The sequence below is a fragment of the Xenopus laevis genome, chromosome 3S (genome assembly GCF_017654675.1).
Source record: "Xenopus laevis strain J_2021 chromosome 3S, Xenopus_laevis_v10.1, whole genome shotgun sequence".
NCBI classification, from domain to species: domain Eukaryota; kingdom Metazoa; phylum Chordata; class Amphibia; order Anura; family Pipidae; genus Xenopus; species Xenopus laevis.
In genome coordinates this window covers 125908469-125935709 of record NC_054376.1, presented here as the reverse complement: position 1 = coordinate 125935709, position 27241 = coordinate 125908469, and the positions used below count along the sequence as shown (strand labels likewise).

The 27241-nt window shown below is 43.0% G+C and overlaps 1 protein-coding gene across 6 annotated transcripts; it reads right to left on the bottom strand.

The window, feature by feature from the left end:
- Positions 1 to 1246: 1246 nt before the first annotated feature.
- rfx1.S (regulatory factor X1 S homeolog) lies at positions 1247 to 26933 on the bottom strand. Of its 6 annotated transcripts, none has more exons than XM_018239652.2 (20): positions 26538 to 26933; positions 23111 to 23298; positions 21885 to 21991; positions 20488 to 20583; positions 20157 to 20222; positions 15639 to 15728; positions 14310 to 14404; positions 10317 to 10407; positions 9710 to 9891; positions 9361 to 9480; positions 7103 to 7218; positions 6889 to 7007; positions 6709 to 6809; positions 6476 to 6627; positions 5966 to 6063; positions 5284 to 5433; positions 4980 to 5188; positions 4262 to 4415; positions 3395 to 3440; positions 1247 to 2288 (listed from the first exon to the last, which is right to left on the bottom strand). In XM_018239652.2, exons 2-20 carry the CDS (start codon positions 23280 to 23282, stop codon positions 2119 to 2121), a joined length of 2334 nt encoding a protein of 777 aa, XP_018095141.1. In that variant the 5' UTR covers positions 23283 to 23298; positions 26538 to 26933; the 3' UTR covers positions 1247 to 2118. The 6 variants fall into 6 exon arrangements, with proteins under 6 accessions (XP_018095141.1, XP_018095136.1, XP_018095137.1 ...); XM_018239647.2 differs by having other exon boundaries at positions 10098 to 10407; positions 26538 to 26930; XM_018239648.2 differs by lacking the exon at positions 26538 to 26933 and adding an exon at positions 26343 to 26429 and having other exon boundaries at positions 10098 to 10407.
- Between the last annotated feature and the right edge of the window lie 308 nt (positions 26934 to 27241).

The window sequence follows — 27241 nt, the reverse complement described above, 5'->3', positions numbered from 1 at the left end:
TAAATGTAAATGATAAAAGTGCTTAGAATAGCCCCCTCATCAATTTTACATTCACTTATTTTAAAGGTTTACTTATCCTTTAACTCCACACAGGCTGGCACAGATAGTTCAAGGATATCCAGATGTATGTGTAAAATGCTTCTGGACTTCAATACCTTTATAGACTCTTCCTTGGGCCTGCCCAACATATGGACCCTGGGATGCCATTGCTCAATTCACTCACATGCTTAGGATACTATTATCAATTGCTTTCACTGTATAATGTGGTGAGAATGCCATTGCTCAATCCTTGTGCTTTGAATCCTTACTCTTGGCTCTCACTCTCACATCTTGCTCTCATCTGTTCTACTACCAATGTTGTCACCTCATAATGTGCTTTGGATACTATTATCTATTGCTCTCCATGTATAATGTGAGGATGCCATTGCTCAATTTGCTCATTTGCTTTGGGACTATTATCGATTGCTCTCACTGTATAACGTGATGTCTGCCACTGCTCAATTCACCCACGTGCTTTGGATTATCGAGTGCTCTCAGTGTATAATGAGGATGCTTTGGAAAATGAGGTGAGGATGCTACCATTGATTATCGAGGAGTGCTCTCGGTGTACAATGAGGTGAGGATGCTTCTATTATCATCATTAAGTGCTCATTGATTGCTCTCACTATATAATGAGGTGAGGATGCCATTGCTCAATTCACCCACATGCTTTGGATACTATTATTGAGTGCTCTCACTTTATAATGAGGTGAGGATGCTTTGGATACTATTATTGAGTGCTCTCGGTGTATAATGAGGTGAGGATGCTTTGGATACTATTATTGAGTGCTCTCGGTGTATAATGAGGAGAGGATGCTTTGGGTACTATTATTGAGTGCTCTCCGTGTATAATGAGGTGAGGATGCTTTGGATACTATTATTGAGTACTCTCGGTGTATAATGAGGAGAGGAGGCTTTGGATACTATTATTGAGTGCTCTCGGTGTATAATGAGGTGAGGATGCTTTGGATACTATTATTGAGTGCTCTCGGTGTATAATGAGGTGAGGAGGCTTTGGATACTATTATTGAGTGCTCTCGGTGTATAATGAGGTGAGGATGCTTTGGATACTATTATTGAGTGCTCTCGGTGTATAATGAGGTGAGGATGCTTTGGATACTATTATTGAGTGCTCTCGGTGTATAATGAGATGAGGATGCCACTATCCATTGTTCTAAAGGGACTGAAATGAGACCATCAATCAGTGTTGTACATAACAGCAAAATTTATTTTGTATTTAAGAAATAACTACAAAAAGTTAGAAAAGCTTTTGCTCAGGCTCCTCCCATCTGTCCTCTTCCTCCTCCGCTCACCTTCCCTCTGTCCCAAAGAGCTGACACAAAACGAAGCTTCACAGATGTTTCATTCATACAAAATACAGAAGGATTCCTCCATTCACTACAGATCATTATATGACAGGCTGGACACAGACAGGTAAGGCCACAATGCGGGAGTCACAGCCGTTTCCACGGCAACATCACAACAAGCCGAATACATATGAACGATTTCCTCCGAGGGGAAACAAACGGCGGCGGAGTCGCAGGGGCGGGACTGGAGTCTGGTTAAGGCATTGGACAAGGCCGACGTATTGTTGCTCCGCAGGATCCGATTGGTTCAATCCCCGCGGAGTGAGTTGAGATTTGGCAGCAGGTGGTCCAAGCAGCCCCGGCATTTGGACTGGGCCCAGTGAATATAACAATGGCACAATGCTGGTGACACGGGCAAACTGGGCCAACCCACGAGATGTGGCAGAGACTGATTTGTGCTCTAAAGTCACACACACATTCTATATAGATTTCTGCATATAGTCACACACATATATATTTCATAGACATGGAGAGCGAGGTTTGCTACAGACACAGTCCCACTGATGTATATTATACACAATCCATAGGTTGCAGCGTCTGTGCCAGTACAACGTGTGTGTATAGTTCTGCATCTACACAAACACACAATGAGATTGGCACAATGTGACCACACAGGCAAGACAATGAGAGACAGCCCTTGAGTGTGCGACAGATGAAACAAGCCAACTCCCTGACCCCCCACAACCACAAGGCTTAGCTGCTGATTGGCTGATTAGGAGGTCGGAGGCAACTGTACAAAGATCCCTTGGGAGTCGCTCCTTGCGAGCTTAGCGGGAGGCTCTAGCGAGTCAGAGCCCAAAGTGATGGAGGGGTCGTTCAAGGTGAGGGGCAGCTCATGAGCCAGATCTTCATCACTCTCATCATCCTCCTCCTCTTCTTCCTCTGTTTAAAAGTGACATAACAGGAGTACAGAATGGCATTAGTGCCGGGCCATTTGTATCTACAGTAATAGCACAGCTTGGACTCAGTCTTCTATTTAAAGGATCAGTAAACCTATAAAATAAGTGCGTGTAAAATTGATGAGGGGGCTATTCTAATCACTTTTGTCTTTTACATTCATTATTTATTTTCCTTTGATTCCAAGATATTAAGGGATACATGTACTGTTAATATGAATGAATTTTGTAACAACAGCGCCACCTGCTGGTCAGTTTCCCACCAGTCTGACCACCAAGTAGTCAAGGAAGTTGTCAGGAGAAAGAAAGAGGCTGATGTTCTTCTGCTTAGGAAAGATGTGAGAAAGGTTTCTAATTCTTAAGCAGAAGAACATCAGAGCAGCCTCTTTCTTTCTTCTGACAACTTCCTTGACTACTTGGTGGTCAGACTGGAGGGAAACTGACCAGCAGGTGGAGCTGTTGTAACAAAATTCATTGGAATTAAAACAAAATAAATAAAGAATGTACATTGCAAAATTTCTTAGAACAGCCCCCTCATCAATTTTACATTCACTTATTGTAAAGATTTACTTATCCTTTAATATCTTGGAATAAAAAGAAAATAATTAATGAATGTAAATTACAAAAGTGCTTAGAATAGCCCCCTCATCTATTTTACACTCACTTATTTCAAAGGTTTACTTATCCTTTAATTACTGATGTTAAAGGGGAAGTATACCCATTTATGAAGCCTTTTCCATTATTTATTTTCCATTAGAGAGTAGTTTGAAGTCAGAATGTCTCTTATTTGCATTTATCCATATAAAATGTAAACTACCAGACGTTGGGGAGGGGGGTCATATTGGTTTCTATGGAAATGACTTCTCATGTGTATAAAGGGGAAGCTAACCCATACTTCTAAATTAAGCTGACAAACTGGGGATGTTTTGCCATTAATGCAGTGAAATGTCAAGATAATGTCATTATTGTTGCCCTAACACCCCGCGTATGTGCCACATAAGCACAGTGACTAGTGCAGGGAAGACACCCACACAGCCCCACGCTATGGAAAGATGATACAATTACAGCAAGAAGTGAAAGTAATGTCATTACCTTTGTCTTGGTCCAGCGAGCGCAAGGTGCTTCCTGGGTTTGCAAACTGCAGAATAAATCAATAAATACAGACTCCATTACTGTCAGACTCTCCCTCCATCACTTACTCCCTGCTCACATAACAAGGGACTCCGCAACCTAAATGCATGGAACTCTATAGAACCCGGGTCACTGCTCAATGACTCCATCAACCACAATCCAACTTGAGTCTATCTGTGCAGCCGACCCCTTCCAGTTCTGAGACCTTTAAAGGAGAACTAAACCCTAATAATGAATGTGGCTAAAAATGGCCTATTTTATATAGTGAACTTATTGCACGAGGCTAAAGTTTGAGCTTGTCAATAGCAGCAATGATCCAGGACTTCAAAATTGTCACAGGGGGTCACCATCTTGGAAAGTGTCTGTGACACTCACATGCTCAGTGGGCTCTGATTGGCTGTTGAGAAGCTAAGCTTAGGGCTCGTCACTAATTATCCAGCAGAAAATGAGCTTCCCTGGCTGTAATATAAGCTGATGCTACAGGTTTGCTGATTATTCAATTCTGATGCTAATTGCACTGGTTTCTGTGCTGTCATGTAGTAATTATGTGTATTAATTACTAATCAGCCTTATATTGTGACATTTCTATTCTATGTGTACTGTATATTGTGAGTGGCTCCCTAAGCTCAGTAAGTGACAGCAGCACAGAGCATGTGAATCAGTGAATCAGCAGAAAAGAAGATGGGGAGCTACTGGGGCATCTTTGGAGACACAGATCTTTACTGCTAAAGGGCTGTGGTTGCCTTGGGCTGGTACAGAAGCACAAAACATCATGTACAAAATTTCTAGCTACTTCTTTAGTTAGGCTTTAGTTCTCCTTTAACTCACCTCTCCCATGACAGCGATAGGCGTCTCCCCCCGAGCCTGGGCCACGCGGTGCTCTATCAGGTAGTACATGTACTCGTCGTACAACAGTCGAATCAGATGAAAAGATCCAAAACTGGCGGCGCTGCGGAGGGTCAGGTCCCTTATAACCATTGAGCTGGGGGTTAAAAGGGAAAATACACATATAAATGTATATTAAGGGATACATGTGCTGTTAATATGAATGAATTTTGTGACAACAGTGCCACCTGCTGGTCAGTTTCCCACCAGTCTGACCAGCAAGTAGTCAAGGAAGTTGTCAGGAGAAAGAAAGAGGCTGCTCTGATGTTCTTCTGCTTAGGAAAGATGTGAGAAAGGTTTCTAATTTTTAGAAACATCACAGATCAGAGCAGTCTCTTTCTTTCTTTCTCCTGACAAATTCCTTGACTACTTGCTGGTCAGACTGGTGGGAAACTGACCAGCAGGTGGCGCTGTTGTCACAAAATTCATTCATATTAACAGCACATGTATCCCTTAATATCTTGGAATAAATAATGAATGTAAATGACAGAAGTGCTTAGAATAGCCCCCTCATCAATTTTACATTCACTTATTGTAAAGGTTTACTTATCCTTTAAGTACTTTGCTGCCCACCTACTAAACTGTCATTTGTTGTCTGTAAATAAAAATGTCTTTACATGTAATGAACCAGCTTGTGCAGCCCCCCTACTCTGTGTCTCACCTGTAGAAGGACCACTTGAGCAGGAAGAGTTTCGCTGCTTTGGGAAATCCCGGGCTCCCCTGATAAGGTTTCAGCACCTGGGAGACAACACTATCCAACCAGTCGGCCCACTGCTCGAGGGAGCTCTGCTGCTGAAGTGTCAGCTTGAAATCCTGCTCCAGCCTCTGTACCACCCGGTCTGCACAGCGACACACCCAGGAGGCTTGTTCCTAAGGATGGGGGGAGGGTAGAAGGAAAGAGCCCAGTTGTTACAAGGGTGTATTATAGGACAAAGGGTTTATAGATGACAAGGGATGTGCATTACCTGCACGTTGGTGAAGTCCACTCGGTTGAGGTCGCTGAGCATTTGGTTGATCTGAGCGGTGTTCTGCAGCACGGCACGAGCAGCCTGCGCCAGGTGATTCAGAGACGTGTATCGACGCAGAGTCTGGGCAAAGGCACTCGCAGCGCCAGCCTGATGGGTTTAATAGGAGAGTGGGTGTAAAACTGATCAGGATAACAAAGGGTTAAACACTTCCATGGGGCAGACCTTGATTGACCCCCTGGCAACAAGAACCTCAAACACCTGCCGAGGGGCTTCTCTCTGTCACTGCTTTAAGGTTGTGCCCCATAATGAGAGAATGAGCAACGTCACTGCTGGGAATGACTCCTGGGCAATGAGTCTTTTGGGCAATAAGCCTGACACACAGGAGAACACAGGACAAAGCTATAGGTGTAAGGTCTGTAACAAACATAATCATATACAAACTAGAATGCAAGGTTCCTTCTGTTCCTTCTCTAACTGCCGCCCAATGAGAGAGCAGGAGGGGTCGGTGACAACTTGTAGTCAGGTTTTGAAAACCCGTGCCTATTTAATACCCATCCGACCAGATACCAACTGTGTGCCGGCCTATCACTCACTGGCTCCATAATGGCCCCACCCACAATCCATAATGGCTCCAGCCCATGATCCCGAGGCTGTGAGATCAGTGAGAGATGCTTCCTACCTTAATCCGCACCATTTCTTCAGGTATGTTCATCATTGCGCTGGTTAACCAGCTCTCCAGACTCTTGGCAAAGTTGCGGATGGCTTGTGTCAGGGCACCTGAGGGAATACGGAGACGTGTGTGAGTGGCACGTGTCATGCAGTTGGTCCTAGTGTGTATCTCCAACGCACAACTGTTGTACAGCTCATAGTGTGTGCTTTCATGTCAAAAAGAACGCAGTGAGGTGTGTGTATAATAATTGTGGGGGCAGTTGCATTTGCTTGGTATGGGGGGCAGTTGCACTTATTTGGTATGGGGCAGTTGCACTTACTTGGTATGGGGCAGTTGCATTCACTTGGTATGGGGCAGTTGCATTTACTTGGTATGGGGCAGTTGCATTCACTTGGTATGGGGCAGTTGCATTTACTTGGTATGGGGGGCAGTTGCACTTACTTGTTATAGGGGGCAGTTGCACTTACTTGTTATAGGGGGCAGTTGCACTTACTTGGTATAGGGGGCAGTTGCACTTACTTGGTATGGGGCGCAGTACATCGGGTATGAGTGTCTCCACCAGAACCTGATACAGGAGGTGATCACAGTCTCTGCTCCATTTAAGCAAAGGCTCATACTTGGAGAGCAGCACCAGGCAGTCCTTGGGCAGACGCTTCTCTGCTTCATCGTCTCTGGAGAGAGTAATGGGCAGAGACATAGGAACTTGCTAATTCAATACAACAGGCCACACTACAGCTCACATTGTTACTTACATGGTGCTATCGCTGTGCTGCCCTTGGTTGAACCTCCAGAAGGTTTTCCACAGGGTCTCCACCAGGGTAAACTGCAAATTCACAACTACATCCACTATAGCCTGGAAAATAAATTGGTCAGACCAACCCTGAATGCACTCGTAGCCCAGAGGGTTTAGATCTATTAACGATGATAAATACCTCGCAGTGCTCCCTGTACAGCAGCTGGAAAGCTTTCACATTGGCCAGTGTAATATCATCAGGGAGGGGCTTCCCCTGCAAATCCATCTCTGCGAATTCTGGAAGGGTCTTTGAGGCATCTGCAAAGTCCCAATATAAAGAGAGAGGAAGAGGTAAGAATGGGCAGAGCCAATAAATCTGTTTAGCCAATTATAACCGATCTTTGGCAACTTACCTAAGAACTGCTGGTACTGCTGCACCTGAGAACTGATGTCGGACAGACCAGGAGTCTGCTGTTGGGAGCCCCCTACCCCGTTACTCATTCCTTCCATTTTCTGGACAGTTTTAAGCCTGGTAATGAAAGAGGTTTCCAATTTTTCAACGTTTATAATATGATGGTGACCGATCACAACTGAAAGGATAAGTAAACCTTTAAAATAAATGAATGTAAAATTGAAGAGGGGGCTATTCTAAGAAATTTAGCAATGTACATTCATTATTTATTTATTTTTTATTCCAAGATATTAAAGGGATACTGTCATGGGAAAAAAAATTTTTTTCAAAATGAATCAGTTAATAGTGCTGCTCCAGCAGAATTCTGCACTGAAATCCATTTCTCAAAAGAGCAAACAGATTTTTTTATATTCAATTTTGAAATCTGACATGGGGCTAGACATTTTGTCAATTTCCCAGCTGCCCCATGTCATGTGACTTGTGCTCTGATAAACTTCAATCACTCTTTACTGCTGTACTGCAAGTTGGAGTGATTATCACCCCCTCCCTTTTCCCCCCAGCAGCCAAACAAAAGAACAATGGGAAGGTAACCAGATAACAGCTCCCTAACACAAGATAACAGCTGCCTGGTAGATCTAAGAACAACACTCAATCATAAAAACCCATGTCCCACTGAGACTCCTTCAGTTACATTGAGAAGGAGAAACAGCAGCCTGCCAAAAAGCATTACTCTCCTGAAGTGCAGGCACAAGTCACATGACCAGGGGCAGCTGGGAAATTGACAAAATGTCTAGCCCCGTGTCAGATTTCAAAATTGAATATAAAAAAATCTGTTTGCTCTTTTGAGAAATGGATTTCAGTGCAGAATTCTGCTGGAGCAGCACTATTAACTGATTAATTTTGAAAAAAATTTTTTTTCCCATGACAGTATCCCTTTAAGGGATACATGTGCTGTTAATATGAATGAATTTTGTTACAACAGCGCCACCTGCTGGTCAGTTTCCCAGCAGTCTGACCAGCAAGTAGTCAAGGAAGTTGTCAGGAGAAAGAAAGAGGCTGCTCTCATGTTCTTCTGCTTAGGAATAAAATTAGAAACCTAATCTAAGCAGAAGAACATCAGAGCAGCCTCTTTCTTTCTCCTGACAACTTCCTTGACTACTTGCTGGTCAGACTGGTGGGAAACTGACCAGCAGGTGGCGCTGTTGTAACAAAATTCATTCATATTAACAGTACATGTATCCCTTAATATCTTAGAATTAAAAGGAAATAATTAATAAATGTACATCACAAAAGTGCTTAGAATAGCCCCCTCATCAATTTTACAATTTTAAAGGGGAAGGAAACCTCGTCGGCGCTAACCCCCCTCCCCCCTCCCGTGTATTGCCCCCCCTCCCTCCTCCCCCCTGGCCTACCCCTCCCGCTGGGCAAATGCCCCTAACTTGTTACTTACCTTTCTGCGCAGGTCCAGTCCAGGGAGTTCACAGGCGACATCTTCTTCCACGCGATCTTCTTCCTGTTTTGACCGGCGTTTTGGCGCATGCGCAGTAGGATCGTTTCGCGGTACGGATCTACTGCGCATGCGCCAAAAGTCACGCGCATGCGCAGTAGATCGTACCGGCGAAACGATCCTACTGCGCATGCGCCGGTCAAAGGAGGAAGAAGATCGCGTGGAAAAAGATGTCGCCTGTGAACTCCCTGGACTGGACCTGCGCAGAAGGGTAAGTAACAAGTTAGGGGCATTTGCCCAGCGGGAGGGGTAGGCCAGGGGGGGAGGAGGGAGGGGGGCAATACACGGGAGGGGGGAGGGGGGTTAGCGCCGACGAGGTTTCCTTCCCCTTTAAAGGTTTACTTATCCTTGAAAGTCACAGAACAGCACCCCCAGTGGTAATGAATAAACTGTTCTACATAACACAGAAAAGACCATCATTCTACAAATAGTCTCAAGGACCAGAGGTGCATGCACTGGGTCGGACTGGAGGATTGTGGGCCCGCCGGGTTCTAACTTAAAAGGGCCCCCCTGCGTCATCTACAGGGCAGCATGTGCCGCATATAATTGATTTTTTTTTTGTGTGTGAGCCTGCAGATCAGGGTAGAGGGTCTGGCCCACTGGGTTTTTCCCCGGTGTCCCGCCGGTCCAGTCCGACCCTGTGCATGTGAAGGGTCAGCGAAGGGTGACTGGGCACAAACTTGAAGCACATGACGTGGAACTGCGTCGGGGAAAGAAAAGTAGGAATCAGAAAGAAAATTAGGCGTTAGAACCTCTGCTTCTGGGAGAAGGGCTGCTGCCGCATAGCGAGGTGCTGCTGATCCTCCATCAAGCGCAGGAGTGAGGAGCTGGCTTTGATTCTCAGGCCATAATAGTGGTACTTGGAGTTCCCCCTGTAGGATAGAGATAAATAAAGACTATATAAAACTCACAAGAAACGCACAACAGAAAAGTCATTCATATTAACAGCACATGTATCCCTTTATATCTTGGAATTAAAAGAAAATAAATAATCAATGTACATTCCAAATTTTTTAGAATAGCCCCCATATCAATTGTATATTCCTTAAAGGTTTCCTTCCCCTTTAAGCCCAGGGCATCCTTGCAATGTCCTGCACTCACCTTGTGCCCAGTCGGCGGGTTCGCAGGCCCATGAAGACTGAGCGGATAAGTTTCCCAAAAGAGGCGGCATTTACAGGCTCCAGTTTTTGCTCCTGGCAGTGCAGTAAGTAGTGGCAGTAGAGAGTGCTGCGGGGTAGGCTCACCCCCTCGGCCGTCTCATAGTTATCAAGCAGCCACTGCACCTGTTGGGCAAGGCAAGAGAATTTAGGGACGGGGTAGTACTACAGCTTGAAACTAATGGGATGGGAGAGGGTTCTACAGACTGATGTTGTGAGAGAATCATCACACTAACAGGGGGATGAACAGCAGTACCACACTCTCTCTGGAAGCGATTTTGGGGAATGGGAGGATGAAGAAGGGGCACAGGGACGAGTGAGAGGGGTCTCACCGTGGCTGGAGAGGCCCGTGTGGTATGAGAGTAGGACTGAGTAGAGCTGCCCATGATAAATCCACCCTGGATAACGTAGGTTCCTGATCCACTAGCACCTGCTCCAGTTCCAGCTGAGGCCGCAGACTGGGTGGTGTTGGTGAGAATCTGCCCCCCAGACACATACATGGGCAACGACGGGCTGCTGGCCAAAGCTGGGGATGAGGTGGGAGAGCTGACCTGCCCTGTGGCTCCCTGGGACTCGTAGTAAGTAGATCCGGTAGCCTGACTGTACAGGGGAGTCTCAGTGTACGAGTAGGACCCTGATCGGCTGTGGGAACACAAAAATTAACCAATCAGCTCTTTGCATGGGACAAACGGTGTTAACTTGACAATGGGTCACATGGGGGGGGAATTCCCAAAAGTGCTGATATCGAGACAATATGAAAGTGGAGATAAAAATGTCGGATTTCCCACCAAATTCACAAAGCTCTGTCTCCACTTTTGTGAATTTGTCTTTTAAACAGACAGTTTTCAGATTTCGTCTTTCGCACGACAGTCAGCCATCAATTCGGAATGTTGGGGGGAGGGGATTTATTTTACCTTGGTATATTCTACATCATTTTTTTCAGTATAACCCAGGCTTTTTAAATCTGCCTGCGTGTTTGTGTAATTCCACTTCTGTAACAAGATATAAAGGGACTAAATACAAGAAATGCTTTTTCTGCATAATATAGGGATTTGTATCAGAAATAGGTTTTATTATCTTAGGTCAAGTGTCTCATAGCTGCTAAAACTTAACAAAAAGGCTTTACTTTTCCTTTAGATAATATATTCACTCAAATTGCTAATATTGGCTCATTCATTAAGCTAAAACTAGTAAAATAATGCAAGTGTGAGTTAAAAACATTTTACATATAAAATTGTATCAAATACACTTTTTGTTGTTTAATCAGTTTTTTACTTGTTTTGTTAAAGGAGAAACAAACCCTTAAGTAAAAAAAACCCTACCCCCTACCCTACATAGACCCCCTCCCTCCTCCCCCCCCAGCCTAAATATTACCCCGGGCAAATGCCCCTAAGTCTTTACTTGCCCCTCGGTGCAGATTCTGCCCAGCGGAGTTCACAGACGCCATCTTCTTCTCTTCAGGAATCTTCGGAATGAGACCGGTGTATCTGCGCATGCGCACTGGGAGCAATTTTCTGCTTCATGACAACTGAGCTTGCACCAAAAATTGTTGAAGCGCCGGTCTCATTCTGAAGATTATCGAATCGGCTGAAGATGCCGCCCGTGAACTAAACTTGACAGAATCTGCACGGTTGGGGTAAGTAAAGACTTTGCCCAGGGTAACACTTAGGCTGGGGGGAGGAGGGGGGTCTATGTAGGGTAGGGGGTAGGGTTTTTTTTTTATTGAGGGCTTGTTTGTCCTTTAAAGGGATACTGTCATGGGAAAAACATTTTTTTCAAAATGAATCAGTTAATAGTGCTGCTCCAGCAGAATTCTGCACTGAAATCCATTTCTCAAAAGAGCAAATAGATTTTTTTATATTCAATTTTGAAATCTGACATGGGGCTAGACATTTTGTCAATTTCCCAGCTGCCCCTGGGCATGTGACTTGTGCCAGCACTTTAGGAGAGAAATGCTTTCTGGCAGGCTGCTGTTTTTCCTTCTCAATGTAACTGAATGTGTCTCAGTGGGACATGGGTTTTTACTATTGAGTGTTGTTCTTAGATCTACCAGGCAGCTGTTATCTTGTGTTAGGGAGCTGCTATCTGGTTACATTCCCATTGTTCTTTTGTTTGGCTGCTGGGGGGGGGAAAGGGAGGGGGGGTGATATCACTCCAACTTGCAGTGCAGCAGTAAAGAGTGGCTGAAGTCTATCAGAGCACAAGTCACATGACTTGGGGCAGCTGGGAAATTGACAATATGTCTAGCCCCATGTCAGATTTCAAAATTGAATATAAAAAAATCTGTTTGCTCTTTTGAGAAATGTATTTCAGTGCAGAATTCTGCTGGAGCAGCACTATTAACTGATTCATTTTGAAAAAAAAAATATTTTTCCCATGACAGTATCCCTTTTAATGAGGCTTTTACACCTATAGGGTTAAGGTGGCCATACACAGGCATCTTAAAGCTGCCAATATCAGTCCTTTAGACCAATTCGGCAATTTATCTGCCCGTGTATGGGGGCTTCTGACGGGTTCTCCCACCCAATATCTGGCCACTATATCAATCGGAAAAGTTAAATTTTTCCGGTGACTGACACGTCAGAGCTCACTGCTCCTCGTTGTAATCCTATAGTTCGGCCCTAGGGCTGAGTGTTCAGATTACCCGATATAGTCCTGCCGTTGGTGGGCGTATCGTGGAAAGATCCGCTCGTTTGGCGATGTCACCAGACGAGCGAATCTCTTCGCATATGGCCAGCTTTACTCCATTTTTAAAATGTTGTTTTTGCACCATTTTCATGTCGTTTGAAAGACAAATTCATAAAAGTGTCAGTAAACTGTCTTTCTTTCACTAAAATATGAAAAGTGGAGGTTGAGTCGGAATTTAGGCGGATTTCTGTTTGTGAATATGGAGAAAGTAGTTTACTCCAGTTTACCATCACTTTTACTCCACAAATAGACTATCTCCCCTTGTGTGAATTCCCCCCATGGTGTTAAAGGGGTGGTTCACCTTATAACACTTTTTTCAGTTCAGTTGGTTTCAGATTTTTCACCAGAAATAAAGACTTTTTCCAATTACTTTCTATGTGTCACTGTTTTTCTAATATTGAAGTGTAACGTGTCATTTTTTACCTTGTAAGGCAGCTCTGGGAGGGGGGTCGCTGACCCTGTAACTGTTCTAAATTTATACATTTAGTTGATACATTTTTTATGTTTGTCCCTGCTGAGCAGAATCCCTGGGTTTTATTAAAGGCAGCTGTTGCACAAAAATATCTCCAAACAAAGGTGTGGGCTAATAGAGCCCACAATCCGGTTAGGGGTAACAGTATTTTTTTTTAAAATTGCCCCCCGCCAGCGATAGGCCACCCACACTGGGAGCTCCAAGTATGGTCAGCCATGTTGAGGCACACAACGAGTGAATGCCGTGACTTGCTCATTATGCACAACATGGCCGCTCATAGTGGACGCTCCCTCCCGGTGCAGGTGGCCTAGCACTGGCAGGGGCATTATTTTTCAAATACTACTGTTATCTCCAACCAGAGTGCGGGCTCTATTAGCTCACACCTTTGATTGGGGATAATATTTTTATCCAACAGGTGCCCTTTAAAAGCAGCTGTTAGAATTGATACAATAGTTGCTGATACTCCAGAGATGCTTCTGAGAAATGGATCAACTAAACGTATCAACCAAACGTGTCAACTAAACGTATCAACTAAATGTGTCAACTAAATGTATCAACTAAATGTATCAACCAAACGTATCAACTAAACGTATAAACTAAATGTGTCAACTAAATGAATCAACTAAATGAATCAACTAAATGTATCACCTAAATGTATCAACTAAATGTGTCAACTAAATGTATCAACTAAATGTATCAACTAAATGTATCAACTAAACATATAAACTAAATGTGTCAACTAAATGAATCAACTAAATGAATCAACTAAATGTGTCAACTAAATGTATCAACTAAATGTATCAACTAAATGTGTCAACTAAATGTGTCAAATTGTATCAGTTCAGAATCTGCTCCTGGATCACTGAGCTGCCAGACTGAGACACCAAAGACACAAGCATTAAACTTAGATTAAAAAAAAAAAAAAGGTAAAAAATAAAAAATGGAAGTAGTTGAAAAAAAGTATTTATATCTGGTGAACAATCTGAAAACAATTAAAATGTAAAATGTTTTTGGAACAACCCCTTTAATTTTTTTTCAGATTGTTCACCAGATATAAATACTTTTTTCAACTACTTTCATTTTGTATTTTTTACCGTTTTTTTTTTTTTTTTTTTAAATCTAAGTTTAAAGTTTAATGTTTGTGTCTCTGGTGTCTCAGTCTGGCAGCTCAGTGATCCAGGAACAGAGCAGCCTCTTTCTTTTTCCCGACAACTTCCTTGACTAGTGATAGGGTTGGTATTGATGGTTATAAATACCATACATTATATAATATTATGGTATTCAATATAATATATTATATTGATTTGGGATTTAGGGTTTCAAGCAAATAGTAACACAGATGACACACGTGAGTGTATATATACAGTGTGTGTGTCACACTTACATGGTGCCTCCAGTATACGTGGCCTCGGTTCCCTCCACATATTGCACCTGGCTGGGATACACATGTTGCACTGGGACCTGCTGCAGCTGCTGGACCTAAGCGCGGGCGAGAGAACATGGATTACACACGGCAGGTTCCCATCACACACAGAGGAGCATCCAAAACGACGGGAACAGGGGTCATACATGTATAACATATGTACGCAGAAAAAAGATGGATACAGACTGAGGGACAGGAATATAGACAGATACAAGGACACCAATCACAATCTGCCTGCTTGCAACAGAGCTGTAGGGTGTCAGATATTCATTGACAGTTAGATCCAATATATCTTATAGGGGGGCTCCTTTTGCCTAGAAGATGTATTAGAGCTCACTCTATTAAACTCACCAGAAATCATGTCTCTCTACATGCAGAATTTGTGCAAAAGGCAGTTATTTTGTTAGATGACTTATCCAATATATCTTATAGGGGGGTTTCCTTTCCTAGCAGATGTAAATTCTGCATATAGAGAGAGACATGATGTCTGGTGATTTTAATAGAGTGAGCTCTAATACATCTTCTAGGCAAAAGGAGCCCCCCTATAAGATATATTGGATCATTCAGCTGACACCCAACTGCTGCATGAAGACAGAATGAAGAGAAACAGATGCTGAGAGAGGAATAGTGAATCTAAACTTGATTATTTCAGAAACAGTACAGAATTTTTAATTGATTGTATTTAGAAAGTTTTTTAATTCAGCACGCTGAATTTTTTAATTCCACTTTATCTGGCCATATTATAGCTCTGATATTGGCTCTATCCACACTGGCTGTAATTCAGATACACACAGGACACACAGAGAGAACAGTAAGACAAACTGACCAATCAGCAGTCAGCCTTTACTAGTCAGACACAGTTATGTTTCTTATAGAGGGAATAAGATCAATACTAACGGACAATGAAAACTATTATTTCTTGAGACATATCAAGGCAGATTAGCAGCAGTGGTAGAAGAGTAGTGAGTTTGGGGTAGAGGCTCCTCATTTTTTTCTCTATTTCCTACTTCCTGACATCAAACATGGAGCCAGGCTTATTTGAGTTGGGAGAATCACAAAGGAGGGCACTGAAACAACTCCCTTTTTTCTGAATAGATCAGCAGACATACAGCTGCAAATCAAACATCTAACAGACTTAAACACCGAGAAAGGCCCATACTCTAGTCCATCGGACCCTGCCCTCTCCAAGATCCATCCTTTGCATCTCGCTACCAGCTCCCAGCAACACACACACAGATTGTGACATCACACACATTCATTCCTGTGGTCTTGTGTGGCCCCTGTATGTACCTCTGGGGTCCCCTGGACATGCTGCAGAGCCTGGACTGTGAGCTGATGAACGGGGGAGGATTTCTGAGGATTCACCTGTACGACTGATCGCTGAGAGGGAAGGAAAAGAAAGACAAATGAGAACAGTTTAAATGGGTGGCATGTAGGAATACAGAAACATTCAAATCAAACTAACCAATCACACAACACCTTCACACTAAAGCAATGGTGTTAGGACATCTTAGTTTAAGCCTCAAAATAATGTCAGGGTATCACCTTGACTTGTGGTTAAAATGCAAGAGGCAGCACTTAAGATATAGGTTTTTTTTTTCAAACCAAAAAGTTTTTATTGATTTTCATAGACAAGACAAGGGGGAGGGGGGGGGTGGATATGCTCCCGCCTGGGAGACACGGACCAGGAAAATACAGTACAGCAGTTACAAAGAATGCATACAGAGTACTCCATGGCCAACAGGTACAAGTTCTATTCGCCTATAACAGAAATGCCCTCAGCATCAGTCCATGGGCGCCAGATTTTATCAAACTTGTCGGGACAGCCCCTAGACAGGTAGGTAAGTTTGATCAGGGGAAGAACATTATTCACTTGCTTACGCCACATTGACAGTGTGGGAGGTCTAGGGCCCATCCATCTCAATACAATACACTTTTTCGCATAATATAGCAGTCCTCTAGTGAGGAGGTGTAAGAGTTTCCCATGAATAACTCCCTCTAAAATTCCCAACAGACAGGCGTAAGGATTAAGCAATGGGGGGAGAGCCAGCTGTGTCGAGAGATGCGTTGTGACCGCGCTCCAAAAAGCTTGTATGTGGGGGCATTGCCACGTCATGTGGAGAAAGTTGGCCTGTTCCGCCTGACACCTATGGCAATTGCCATTTGCCCTACTGCCAAACCTGTGCAGCTTAGCCGGTGTGAGGTAGACCTGGTGGAGGAACTTATATTGTATCAGTCTATCTCGCGAGGACACTAAAAAGTGATAGAGATTGTCAGTCACCTCTTCCCACTGGTCCTCCTCCAGGTCTCCTAAAGTGTCACGCCATTTAAGATAAGTGCGGTGAAACGGGGCCACAGGGGCACGAACCAGCAGCCAATAAATACGGGATACCAATTTAGCTGGCGTTTCCGTCTGGACTAGTTCCAACAGTGGGTAGTCCTCGGTTACCAGTAGCTGGGAGCGAAATTGTGACAAAAAGGCCTCCCTCAATTGAAAGTATGCATGGAGTCTCAGATTAGGAACCGTCATTCTGTCTCTAAGCACAGTGTAAGATATAAACATATTATCCTCTAAGACATCAGACAGGAATTTAATGCCCCCTAAAGGCCAGGTGTGGAAGTTGGGGAGGTCATTGAAGTGGATCAGATTAGAATTCCTCCAGAGTGGCAAATTCGGGGAGAGCAATGGTGGGTCAACCCCTGTCAGATGGAGAGCGGAAAGCCAAGCCCTATGTGTAGTGGTCACCACTGCCAGTTCCTTGGGGAGATCGGCATGTGCTCTATAAGGAGCATTCCGCAGTGCCTCTACCGACCCCAACCACGAAGCCTGTAGCTGCATATTAGGGTTCTCTGCGTTAGGCATCAGCCACCAATGAACATAGGCAGCCTGGGCCGCCAAGTAGTAGGCCTTCAAGTTGGGCAGCGCCAGGCCATAAGATATAGGTTTAGACCTCTAATATCATGTTTTTAACTGAGCCGCTTTACATGGGCAGTCAGAGGGTTAATGGATGAGTAAGCCCTCAAAATAAGTAAATGTAAAATTGATGAGGGGGGCTATTCTAAGCACTTTTGTGATTTAAATTCATTATTTATTTTGTTTATATTCCAAGATATTAAGGGATACATGTACTGTTAATATGAATGAATTTTGTTACAACAGCGCCACCTGCTGGTCAGTTTCCCACCAGTCTGACCACCAAGTAGTCAAGGAAGTTGTCAGGAGAAAGAAAGAGGCTGCTCTGATGTTCTCCTGCTTAGGAAAGATGTGAGAAAGGTTTCTAATTGTTTTCCTAAGCAGAAGAACATCAGAGCAGCCCCTTTCTTTCTCCTGACAACTTCTTTGACTACTTGCTGGTCAGACTGGTGGGAAACTGACCAGCAGGTGGCGCTGTTGTAACAAAATTCATTCATATTAACAGTACATGTATCCCTTATCAAAAGGTTGTATATTCTCAGCAACTTATCACCTTAAGAAAGGATACAGCGGGGTACAATCACCAATTTGATATATTAAATTAATTTAAAAAGAGAAAAGAAACACAAAACCCCGTATGTCTTTATATTCTAGAATCACTTAAAAGAGTTTACACTGCTGCCAATAATTAACTAAAAACCTCTAAAGTGCCTGTGCTTATCTATATGAAGATCACCAAAGTGCTATGTGCTAAATTATATTATACGGTCAAATTAATAAAACTGCAATTCATTAAACATTCTAATACATCAATTTTAATTAATAGTGATACTTTATAAATAAAACACCAATTGGATTCAATTAATAAGACCAATTTTAAAATTATTACCTATGTGATTTATTCGGTTCTCCTATGGCCTGTTGTGATACAAGGTATTAAAGATAGAGACAAACCTCTAAAGTGCATTAGTGCTAATTAATTAACCACCATAATTACCCCTAGGGGATTTAATTAACAAAAATAAATAAATGAATAAATTGTGTGTATAAATTCCACAAAAGCTAAGGTAAAATTGTTGAAAAACACAAGCTCCTTTCACAGGACTTCCTGTGAAGGATAAATTGTATCAATCTTATCAGTTGATTGGCAGGATATACAATGTAACAACAGATTCAAGAATTGCCACAGCCTTGACAAAGCTTTTGCGAAACGCGCGTCGGCGTGGTTCACTCTCACTCTCTCTATTATTGAATTTTAAATAGATCTCTTATCCTTACTCTTTTAAATTAATTACAGGAGTTACCGATTAGCAAACTCCTTTTTATCCTTTCTTCCTTTTCACAAGACGTGGGGAATTTGTGGTTTTTTAGGAAAGACAGAAAACAATTCAAGTTAGAAAAGGTATTATTGAGACCACAGTTCCCCACGTTCTGCCTTACTTGTGGTAATCCCAGGGTCTAGATAGCAAAATGACCAGACAGTAACAAACGGGATGACTCCACTACTATCTCTTTCTTCCAATTCTAATCTTAAAAAGGATAAGTAAACCTTTAAAATAAGTGAATGTAAAATTGATGAGGGGGCTATTCTAAGAATTTTTTCAATGTACATTCATTATTTATTTTTGTGTTATTCCAAAATATTAAGGGATACATGTACTGTTAATATGAATGAATTGTGTTACAACAGCGCCACCTGCTGGTCAGTTTCCCACCAGTCTGACCACCAAGTAGTCAAGGAAGTTGTCAGGAGAAAGGAAGAGGCTGCTCTGATGTTCTTCTGCTTAGGAAAGATGTGAGAAAGGTTTCTAATTTTATTCCTAAGCAGAAGAACATCAGAGCAGCCTCTTTCTTTCTCCTGACAACTTCCTTGACTACTTGGTGGTCAGACTGGTGGGAAACTGACCAGCAGGTGGCGCTGTTGTAACAAAATTCATTCATATTAACAGCACATGTATCCCTTAATATCTTGGAATCAAAAGAAAATAAATAATGAATGTACATTGAAAAAAATCTTATAATACTACAATAGTCAATTTTACATTCACTTATTTCCAAGGTTTTTCAAGGCTGTGGCAATTCTTGAATCTGTTGTTACATTGTATATCCTGCCAATCAACTGATAAGGTTGATACAATTTATCCTTCACAGGAAGTCCTGTGAAAGGAGCTTGTGTTTTTCAACAATTTTACCTTAGCTTTTGTGGAATTTATACACACAATTTATTCATTTATTTATTTTTGTTAATTAAATCCCCTAGGGGTAATTATGGTGGTTAATTAATTAGCACTAATGCACTTTAGAGGTTTGTCTCTATCTTTAATACCTTGTATTACAACAGGCCATAGGAGAACCGAATAAATCACATAGGTAATAATTTTAAAATTGGTCTTATTAATTGAATCCAATTGGTGTTTTTTATAAAGCATCACTATTAATTAAAATTGATGTATTAGAATGTTTAATGAATTGCAGTTTTATTAATTTGACCGTATAATATAATTTAGCACATAGCACTTTGGTGATCTTCATATAGATAAGCACAGGCACTTTAGAGGTTTTTAGTTAATTATTGGCAGCAGTTTAAACTCTTTTAAGTGATTCTAGAATATAAAGACATACAGGGTTTTATTTTTATTTTCTCTTTTTAAATTAATAAAGTACATGTATCCCTTAATATCTTGGAATTGAAAGAAAATAAATAATAAACCCTCATCAATTTTACATTCAATTGTTTTAAAGGTTTACTTATCCTATAAAGGCATCTTTCAATGAACAGTAGGGATGTCAGGAGTCTAAGGCCTGCACTCATTTCAAGGGAGCAGGACGAGCTATGAGAATTGTTCAGGAGCGATATAAAATACAATAATAAAGGTGGATGGGTGGTTGCTCACCTCTTGTTGCGTTCCATGCAGCTGCAATGGTTGGGCTTGTCCTGCCTTCAGAGATGGGCTGTCCCCCTGAAACACAAAGAGGTTTTACATCCTAATGCACCCCAGGAATTCTCAGATTCCCCGAGAGTTCTAACAAGTAAACATGCACCTCACGAGACTGAGTTAGGAAATGTGCTATGTCACTCTGGTGATCAGCAATAGGCCTTGATTTCCAAGACAGGGGTTCAGAAGGAGCTCTGTATCCCCAAATAATAGCCCTGTTACTAAATGCATGCTACAAGGGGCCGGGAGCTATTTCCAGGAGACCTCACTCTCTGTAGATGGTACTCACATGAGGAGGGGAGAGTGCTGGCTGCTGCACGGTGTGTAGGGTTAGGGAGACCTGAGCTGCTTTAGTGCCCTGAGGAGAGCCTTGCACCACCAGCCGCTGACACAGAACAGAAGGAGAATCTGATGTTAGAGGAGAGTGAGACCCTTGTGCAGTGATGAAATACAGCATGGGGTGGAAGCATTAGACAGTAACCAAGGTTTTAGACAGTCTTACAGGCATGGATTTCACTGGGCAGTCACACAGCAGGAGTACAATGCAGTGCAAAGCTTCAGTGCAATAGGAAAGGTCTATATGAAGTGGCAGCAAACTAACTCCAGAATTTCACTTAAAATTCAGGATATATGGACAGATGGGATTTCCTTACAGATGTACAGCCATGAGATTAAAGGTGAACTATTGTGGAAATGAAAATTTAATATAAGCTTCAGCACACTGAAATAAACTTTCTGAATACAATCCATGAAATATTCTGTACTGTTTCTGAAATAATCAAGTTTATCTTCACTATTCCTCTCTCAGCATCTGTTTCTCTTCATTCTCTCTTCATGCAGCAGTTGGGTGTCACATATTCATTGACAGTTAGATCCAATATATCTTATAGGGGGGCTCCTTTTGCCTAGAAGATGTATTAGAGCTCACTCTATTAAACTCACCAGAGATCATGTCTCTCTACATGCAGAATTTGTGCAAAAGGCAGTTATTTTGTTTGTACTGGAATCAGTTATTTGAGTGAGCTCTAATACATCTGCTAGGAAAGGAAGCTCCCCTATAAGATATATTGGATCTAACTGTCAATGAATATCTGACACCCAACTGCTGAATGAAGACGGAATGAAGAGAAACAAATGCTGAGAGAAGAATAGTGAAGATAAACTTGATTATTTCAGAAACAATACAGAATATTTAATTGATTGTATTTACAACGTTTCTTATTTCATTATGATGAAGCTTATATTCATTTTTGCGATAGTTCCCCTTTAAAATGTTTCTTGCAAAGCACTGCAGGCCCTTCCAGGATGAATGGGAATAGAAGTGATAGTGGGAGATGGAGAGACATGGGAGAATGAGGCTCAGTAAAGCCAAACAAGAGAAGCAACATGCACTAGGGGCAGATCAGACAAGCACTTTACAGGTAGAGGAATATTTGAGTTGCAGAGGATACAGGGAGGAAGAATAAAAGTTACTGCAGCCAATAGGGAGGCAGAATAAAAGGATAGGGAGCAACAGACAATGTAAGAGGAGCAAGGAAATATGAAGAAACAACAGAACACTAGACTTTGAGAGCACATAAAGCTTTAGAGCTTATCAGTATTATGCAGTGGGGTTCACACCATGTTGTCTGATGATAGCCTTATACACACATCACTGCACCCCAACTGCTGCCCCTCCAACTGTACCTGCTGTGCTGCCTGCACTTGCTGTACCACCTGTGTGGGAACTGCGGCTGTGGGTGTCGGGGTTCCCCCTGGGCTGAGTTCTCCGTCACTGCCTCTCACTGACCCTTCTGCACGGGGATAGGGAAGACAAAATATTAGGCTAATATTAAAAGCAATATTTGGATAATCCTGTATGAATTTCAATGACCCCAGTTTCCCCCCAATAAAGCACATGATCAGGCTCCGATACTTTATCAGGCTTCTCCCCCAACATCTGTATTTCCGAGGGATGCACCGAATCCACTGTTTTGGATCCGGCAAAAACTCCTGAATCCTTCGCAAAAGATTTGGCCGAATATCGAACCGAATCTGAATCCTAATTTGTATATGTAAATTAGGGGTGGGAAGGTGAAAACATTTTTTACTTCCTTGTTTTGTGACAAAAAGTCACGCAATTTCCCTCCCCGCCCCTAATTTGCATATATAAATTAGGATTCGGATTAGGTTCGGCCGAATCCTGCTGAAAAAGGCCGAATCCTGGATTCGGTGCATCCCTAGTATTTCCAAACATCACTAGATGCTAAATGTGCACACAGTAGCCAATCTCGGCACTCTGTGCTCCAATGCTAATGTCTTATTATGTAACTCATATCTGTTAAAGGATAAGTAAACCTTTAGAATAAGTGTAAAATTGATGAGGGGGCTATTCTAAGCACTTTTGTCATTTACAGAAAGAGGCTGCTCTGATCTTCTTCTGCTTAGGAAAAGAATTAGAAACCTTTCTCACATCTTTCCTAAGCAGAAGAACATCAGCCTCTTTCTTTCTCCTGACAACTTCCTTGACTACTTGGTGGTCAGACTGGTGGGAAACTGACCAGCAGGTGGCGCTGTTGTAACAAAATTCATTCATATTAACAGTACATGTATCTCTTAATATCTTGGAATTAAAAGAAAATAAATAATGAATGTAAATTACAAAAGTGCTTAGAATAGCCCCCTCATCAATTTTACGTTCACATATTTTAAAGGTTTACTTATCCTTTAACAGCCCCTTCATATGTTGTTGTACTACAACTCACAGTCAGCCATCTTTACACACAAAGCAACACCTAGAACGGAGAGCTTTTCCACATCTAAAAAAGCCCACCCACGAGGAACGTCATTCTTCCTCCTCTGCACTCTACAACTTGCAAGGCCGTTGGGCAAAAGCTTTGTGTTTATTACACGGCAGTTTGGAGGGAACTCACCAGAGACGGTAACTACAATGTACTGCTGTGTTGTGGGAGTCTGGGATCCTGCTGACTGGGAGCCGCCGGAGGGTTGTGTGACCTGTAGCTCCGCCACATACTGCTGCGTGGTGCCCGGGGTGGGAGCAGGTGGAGCTGCCTGGAGCTCAGTCACATAGGCCTGCGTCGCCATTGCTACCCAAGTGGAGCTGAAAAGGATGACAAAAAGGGTCAGGTTTGAAATGATCACTTCCATGTCGCCGTGATCTGACGATGCAAGTTATTAAAACAAATTTTATTCTAAAAATCGTGGGGGAAAAGAAAGAATTAAGGGCAGATTTATCAAGGGTTGAAAAGTAATTTTGAATTTCATTTCCAATTTTCGAGTGTCAAAATTCACACATTCCAACTTTAAACCCCCGATTGGAACGTAAATTTGAATGTGAGATTGATCACACCTCGAACATGGAAACAGTCTTATTGTTTAGCCCCTATATGGACTAGCAGCCGACAGGAGGATCTGTTTGGCAGGATAGGTATGGGATCCGTTATCCAGAAATGGATGACTAACATAGACTCCATTATAATGAAATAATCCAAATTTTAAAACATGATTTCCCTTTTCTCTGTAATAATAAAACAGTAGCTTGTACTTGATCCCAACTAAGATATAATTAATCCTTATTGGAAGCAAAACCAGCCTATTGGCTTTATTTAATGTTTACATGATTTTCTAGTAGACAAAGAATGAAGATCTAAATTACAGAAAGAACCATTATCCAGAAAACCCCATGTCCCGAGCATTCTGGATAACAGTTCCCATACCTGTACAACTGCTTTTTGTTTTTTTGTGACCAAAACGTGCCTCCAAGCCTGGAATTCAATACTAAACTCCTGTTTTAAGGCCACTGGGTACAACATCCAAGGTGTTGGTGAGTAACATGTTGGTCATGAGCTATTGGTTGGGGATTACTGCTGTAGAATTACTGCCATAAAGCAAGTCAGAAGTGCTGCTCTCTGGCAGAAAGAGTACAGCAATGTGAATGTGAGTCGCAGAGATTGAGATTAGTAGAATTTTCTTCCCAAATCAGCACACAGTTGCACAATCTGCGCTGACGAGGGTGTCCCTTTAAAGGGGAACTCCACAAAAACATAACTTAAGCTTTTTGAAAAGTAAACATAATTTCAAGCAACTTTGCAATATACATCAATTACAAAATATTCAGATTTTAAAATGTTTATGGTTTGGAAAATTCCCTAAGCCTAGCCCCTTGCTCTTCTGGCTGACTACTTTGCTGACTACTGTTACTTTTTTATCAACAGCCATCTGTCCTCAGCCTCCATCCTCCAAACCCCACAATTCCCTGCACATGTGATTTCAATAAGGAAAGGAACATCCCAGTGCAATGCATTGTGGGTTATGTAGTTCCTGCATGCTGTCTGAAAGCTGTGGAGAAGTTGTTACAACATCAGTGTTTAGTCCCTCCTTCCCTGCCAGGATTTCAAATGATGCAGAAAGAGAAGAACTGTTAAAGGAGACATATAGGATACATGAAAAAATCCTACTTTTGTAGGCAATTATAAGTAATATATGGTGCTCAAGATTAAAATTATCTTTAAAAATAGTCCCTTTATTGGAGCTCCCTATAGATGTTCTCTGGTCCCTGTCTGTGTTTCAAATGAGGGGTGGGCGTCTCCTAACGGTCCCTGCCAGAAGCACAGTAGGAGGGGGACAGCCAATCACAGCCCTGCAGTCACACAAGCACAGACAGACTTCAGTTCCCTATCAGGTCCTGCTAGCTGCTGATTGGTTCCTGCAGTGAGCTGAGAGCACAGCCTGGGAATTCAGGGAGCAGGAAGTGGAAGGGAAGGAGGGATTATTAGGGTTTTTGCAGAAATATTCAATAAATTTTTAAACACAATTCATCTATATCTAAATGAGTATAATGCACTGGTACGTTCTTATTTTTTACACAATATGTCTCCTTTAAACAGCTGGATTTCAGCATAGAAAATGGCATTTATTCATACTTTTTGAAGAAACAGGTAACTGATGGGTATATTAGGGGTTTCTGTGTTATGTGGCCTCTTTATCACATTTTGGTTTGGAAGCCAGAGTTCCCCTTTAATGATTATAGAATAAGGAAGGAGCATAGGCCTGTTTATTGACTCGGGCAAACAAAGGTGCGGCTACCCAAGTCTTCAGGCTAAGGGCAGAGACACAGGCTCAGATTCGGGGAGATTAGTTGCCCGGCAATAAATCACCTCTTCTTCGGGGCCACTAATCTCCCAGAACTACCTCCCTGGCGGATGGCACTCGGATCGCTTTGTTTTCTGAAGTCGCCCAAAGTTGCCTCACGAGGAAACTGAAGTGCTCCAAGTGCCATTCAGTCGGCGATTTACATTCTAGCTGGCGGGAGGCAGTTCGGGGAGATTAGTTGCCCCGAAGAAGAGGCGATTTATTGCCAGGCGACTAAATCTCCCCGAATCTGAGTGTGTGTCTCTGCCCTAAAGGTTGTGGGTGTAAATGAAGGTATGTGAGAATGAGAGGGTCACATGTGGGGCCAGAGGAGGAGCAGCGCTAGTGTAAATGATCATAGAACACATTTGCCCCAGTCATAGAGCCAAGATCACCGCAGCAAAGAGGGCGGTTCCCTGAGTTAAGTAGGAATGCACCGAATGATCCACTATTTTAGATTCGGCCGAACCCCCCAATCATTTTTGACAGATTCGGCCAAATACTGAACCAAATCCTAATTTGCATATTTAAATTATGGGTGGGAAGGGGAAAACCTTTTTTTTTGTGACAAAAAGTCACGCGATTTCCCTCCCTGCCCCTAATTTGCAGCAGGACAGAAAGATTCAGCCGAATCCAAATGAGAAAGGCAGAATCCTGGATTTCGGTGCATCCCTAGAATTAAGGGAGAAAAGTAACTTGGGGGAGTCCAGTTGTTGTGAAACTACAAGTCCCACAATGCAATGGCAGAGTCTGTATAGAAACACCTGGGGGGTGCATGAAGAGATACTGAGGCCCATGACAGATACTGTACCCCAATACTCGCTTTCTTCACATTCCCTATTATTAGTTTCCCTGTGAAACGAGTTCAGGTCATAGAAATAGAGACCCAACCAAAACTGAGGCCAAACGTCAGTTTATTCTACTTCACCCCCCCCCCCCCGTTGCTCCCACTTGGTACACTCGTTGCGCCACGCCCACCTACGGGTTTCACCCAACCGCCATCGAACTCGTTACCATAGGGACCGCTCTATTCCGTCCCCCGTCTATTTCCATAGCGACGCGCAGCCCGCACCTCTCACAGCAGGCGCCGCCATTTTGAAAAGACCGTTTGACGTAGTCATAACGACCGAGGGTCTCCCGCTCCCCCACCGCCACAAACAGTAAAACCCACGCGCTCCTCGTGCCGTTGTGGAATAGGCGCTCACTTACCAAAGCGCACGGCGTCACTTATAAGCGTCAGAGCGCGGCCAGTGGCCTTCCAGCAAGGAAGTGACTTGTACACGGATAATAACGACACGGACAGTCTGTTAGTTGAAGGTGGACCGTGGGGGGCCGAGCTGATGGTCGTTGTTGTTGTTGATTCTTGTTGCCGGGGTTCTTGTCGCCACGACTACCGTGGCTATGGCCGCTCCGTCCCTCACCCGGGCAACTGTTGCTACCGACCCTCCCCCTTCCCTGAAGTCGTCAGTGACAGTCTGAGAAACAGATGAGCAATTGGTTGCTGTTTGCGTCAGTCAAAATGGAGCTACGTTCCAATTTGCTGGCAGAAACGTCTGTCACAAATGTGGGCGGTCCTAATCGGGGCTCGGCCGTTCTCTGTAGGAGAGCATGTGTGTCATTCTATGGGGGAATTGTTATCATTGGCTACATGACCAAATCGTATCGGCCCTGATGATACCATGGAAACCACTGGCTCCTCTAAACCGCTGATTGGGTCGCTTGGATGTCTGTCTGGTCCCCATTAGTTAGGAGAACCTGTCAATTACACGAGGGCGTCTCATGTGGGGCTTGTACGCATGCGCGGGCGCACGGGACGCTGGGACATGTAGGAACCATAGTAACCGGAAAAGCTTCTAGAATTACATGAAAGTGTGTTCAAAGGCCCAAACTATTATTTTTTAATAAACTGTCCT

Bases quoted from the DNA above. Each gene is read 5' to 3' on its own strand.
- rfx1.S (XM_018239647.2), bottom strand. From the start codon at position 23,282: ATGGCGACGCAGGCCTATGTGACTGAGCTCCAGGCAGCTCCACCTGCT. The intron at 20,584-21,884 runs GTACAGTTGGAG...GTTCTGTGTCAG, and splicing joins AAGTGCAGGCAGCACAGCAG to CGGCTGGTGGTGCAAGGCTC. The intron at 3,441-4,261 runs GTGAGTTAAAGG...TTTATTCTGCAG, and splicing joins CTATCGCTGTCATGGGAGAG to TTTGCAAACCCAGGAAGCAC.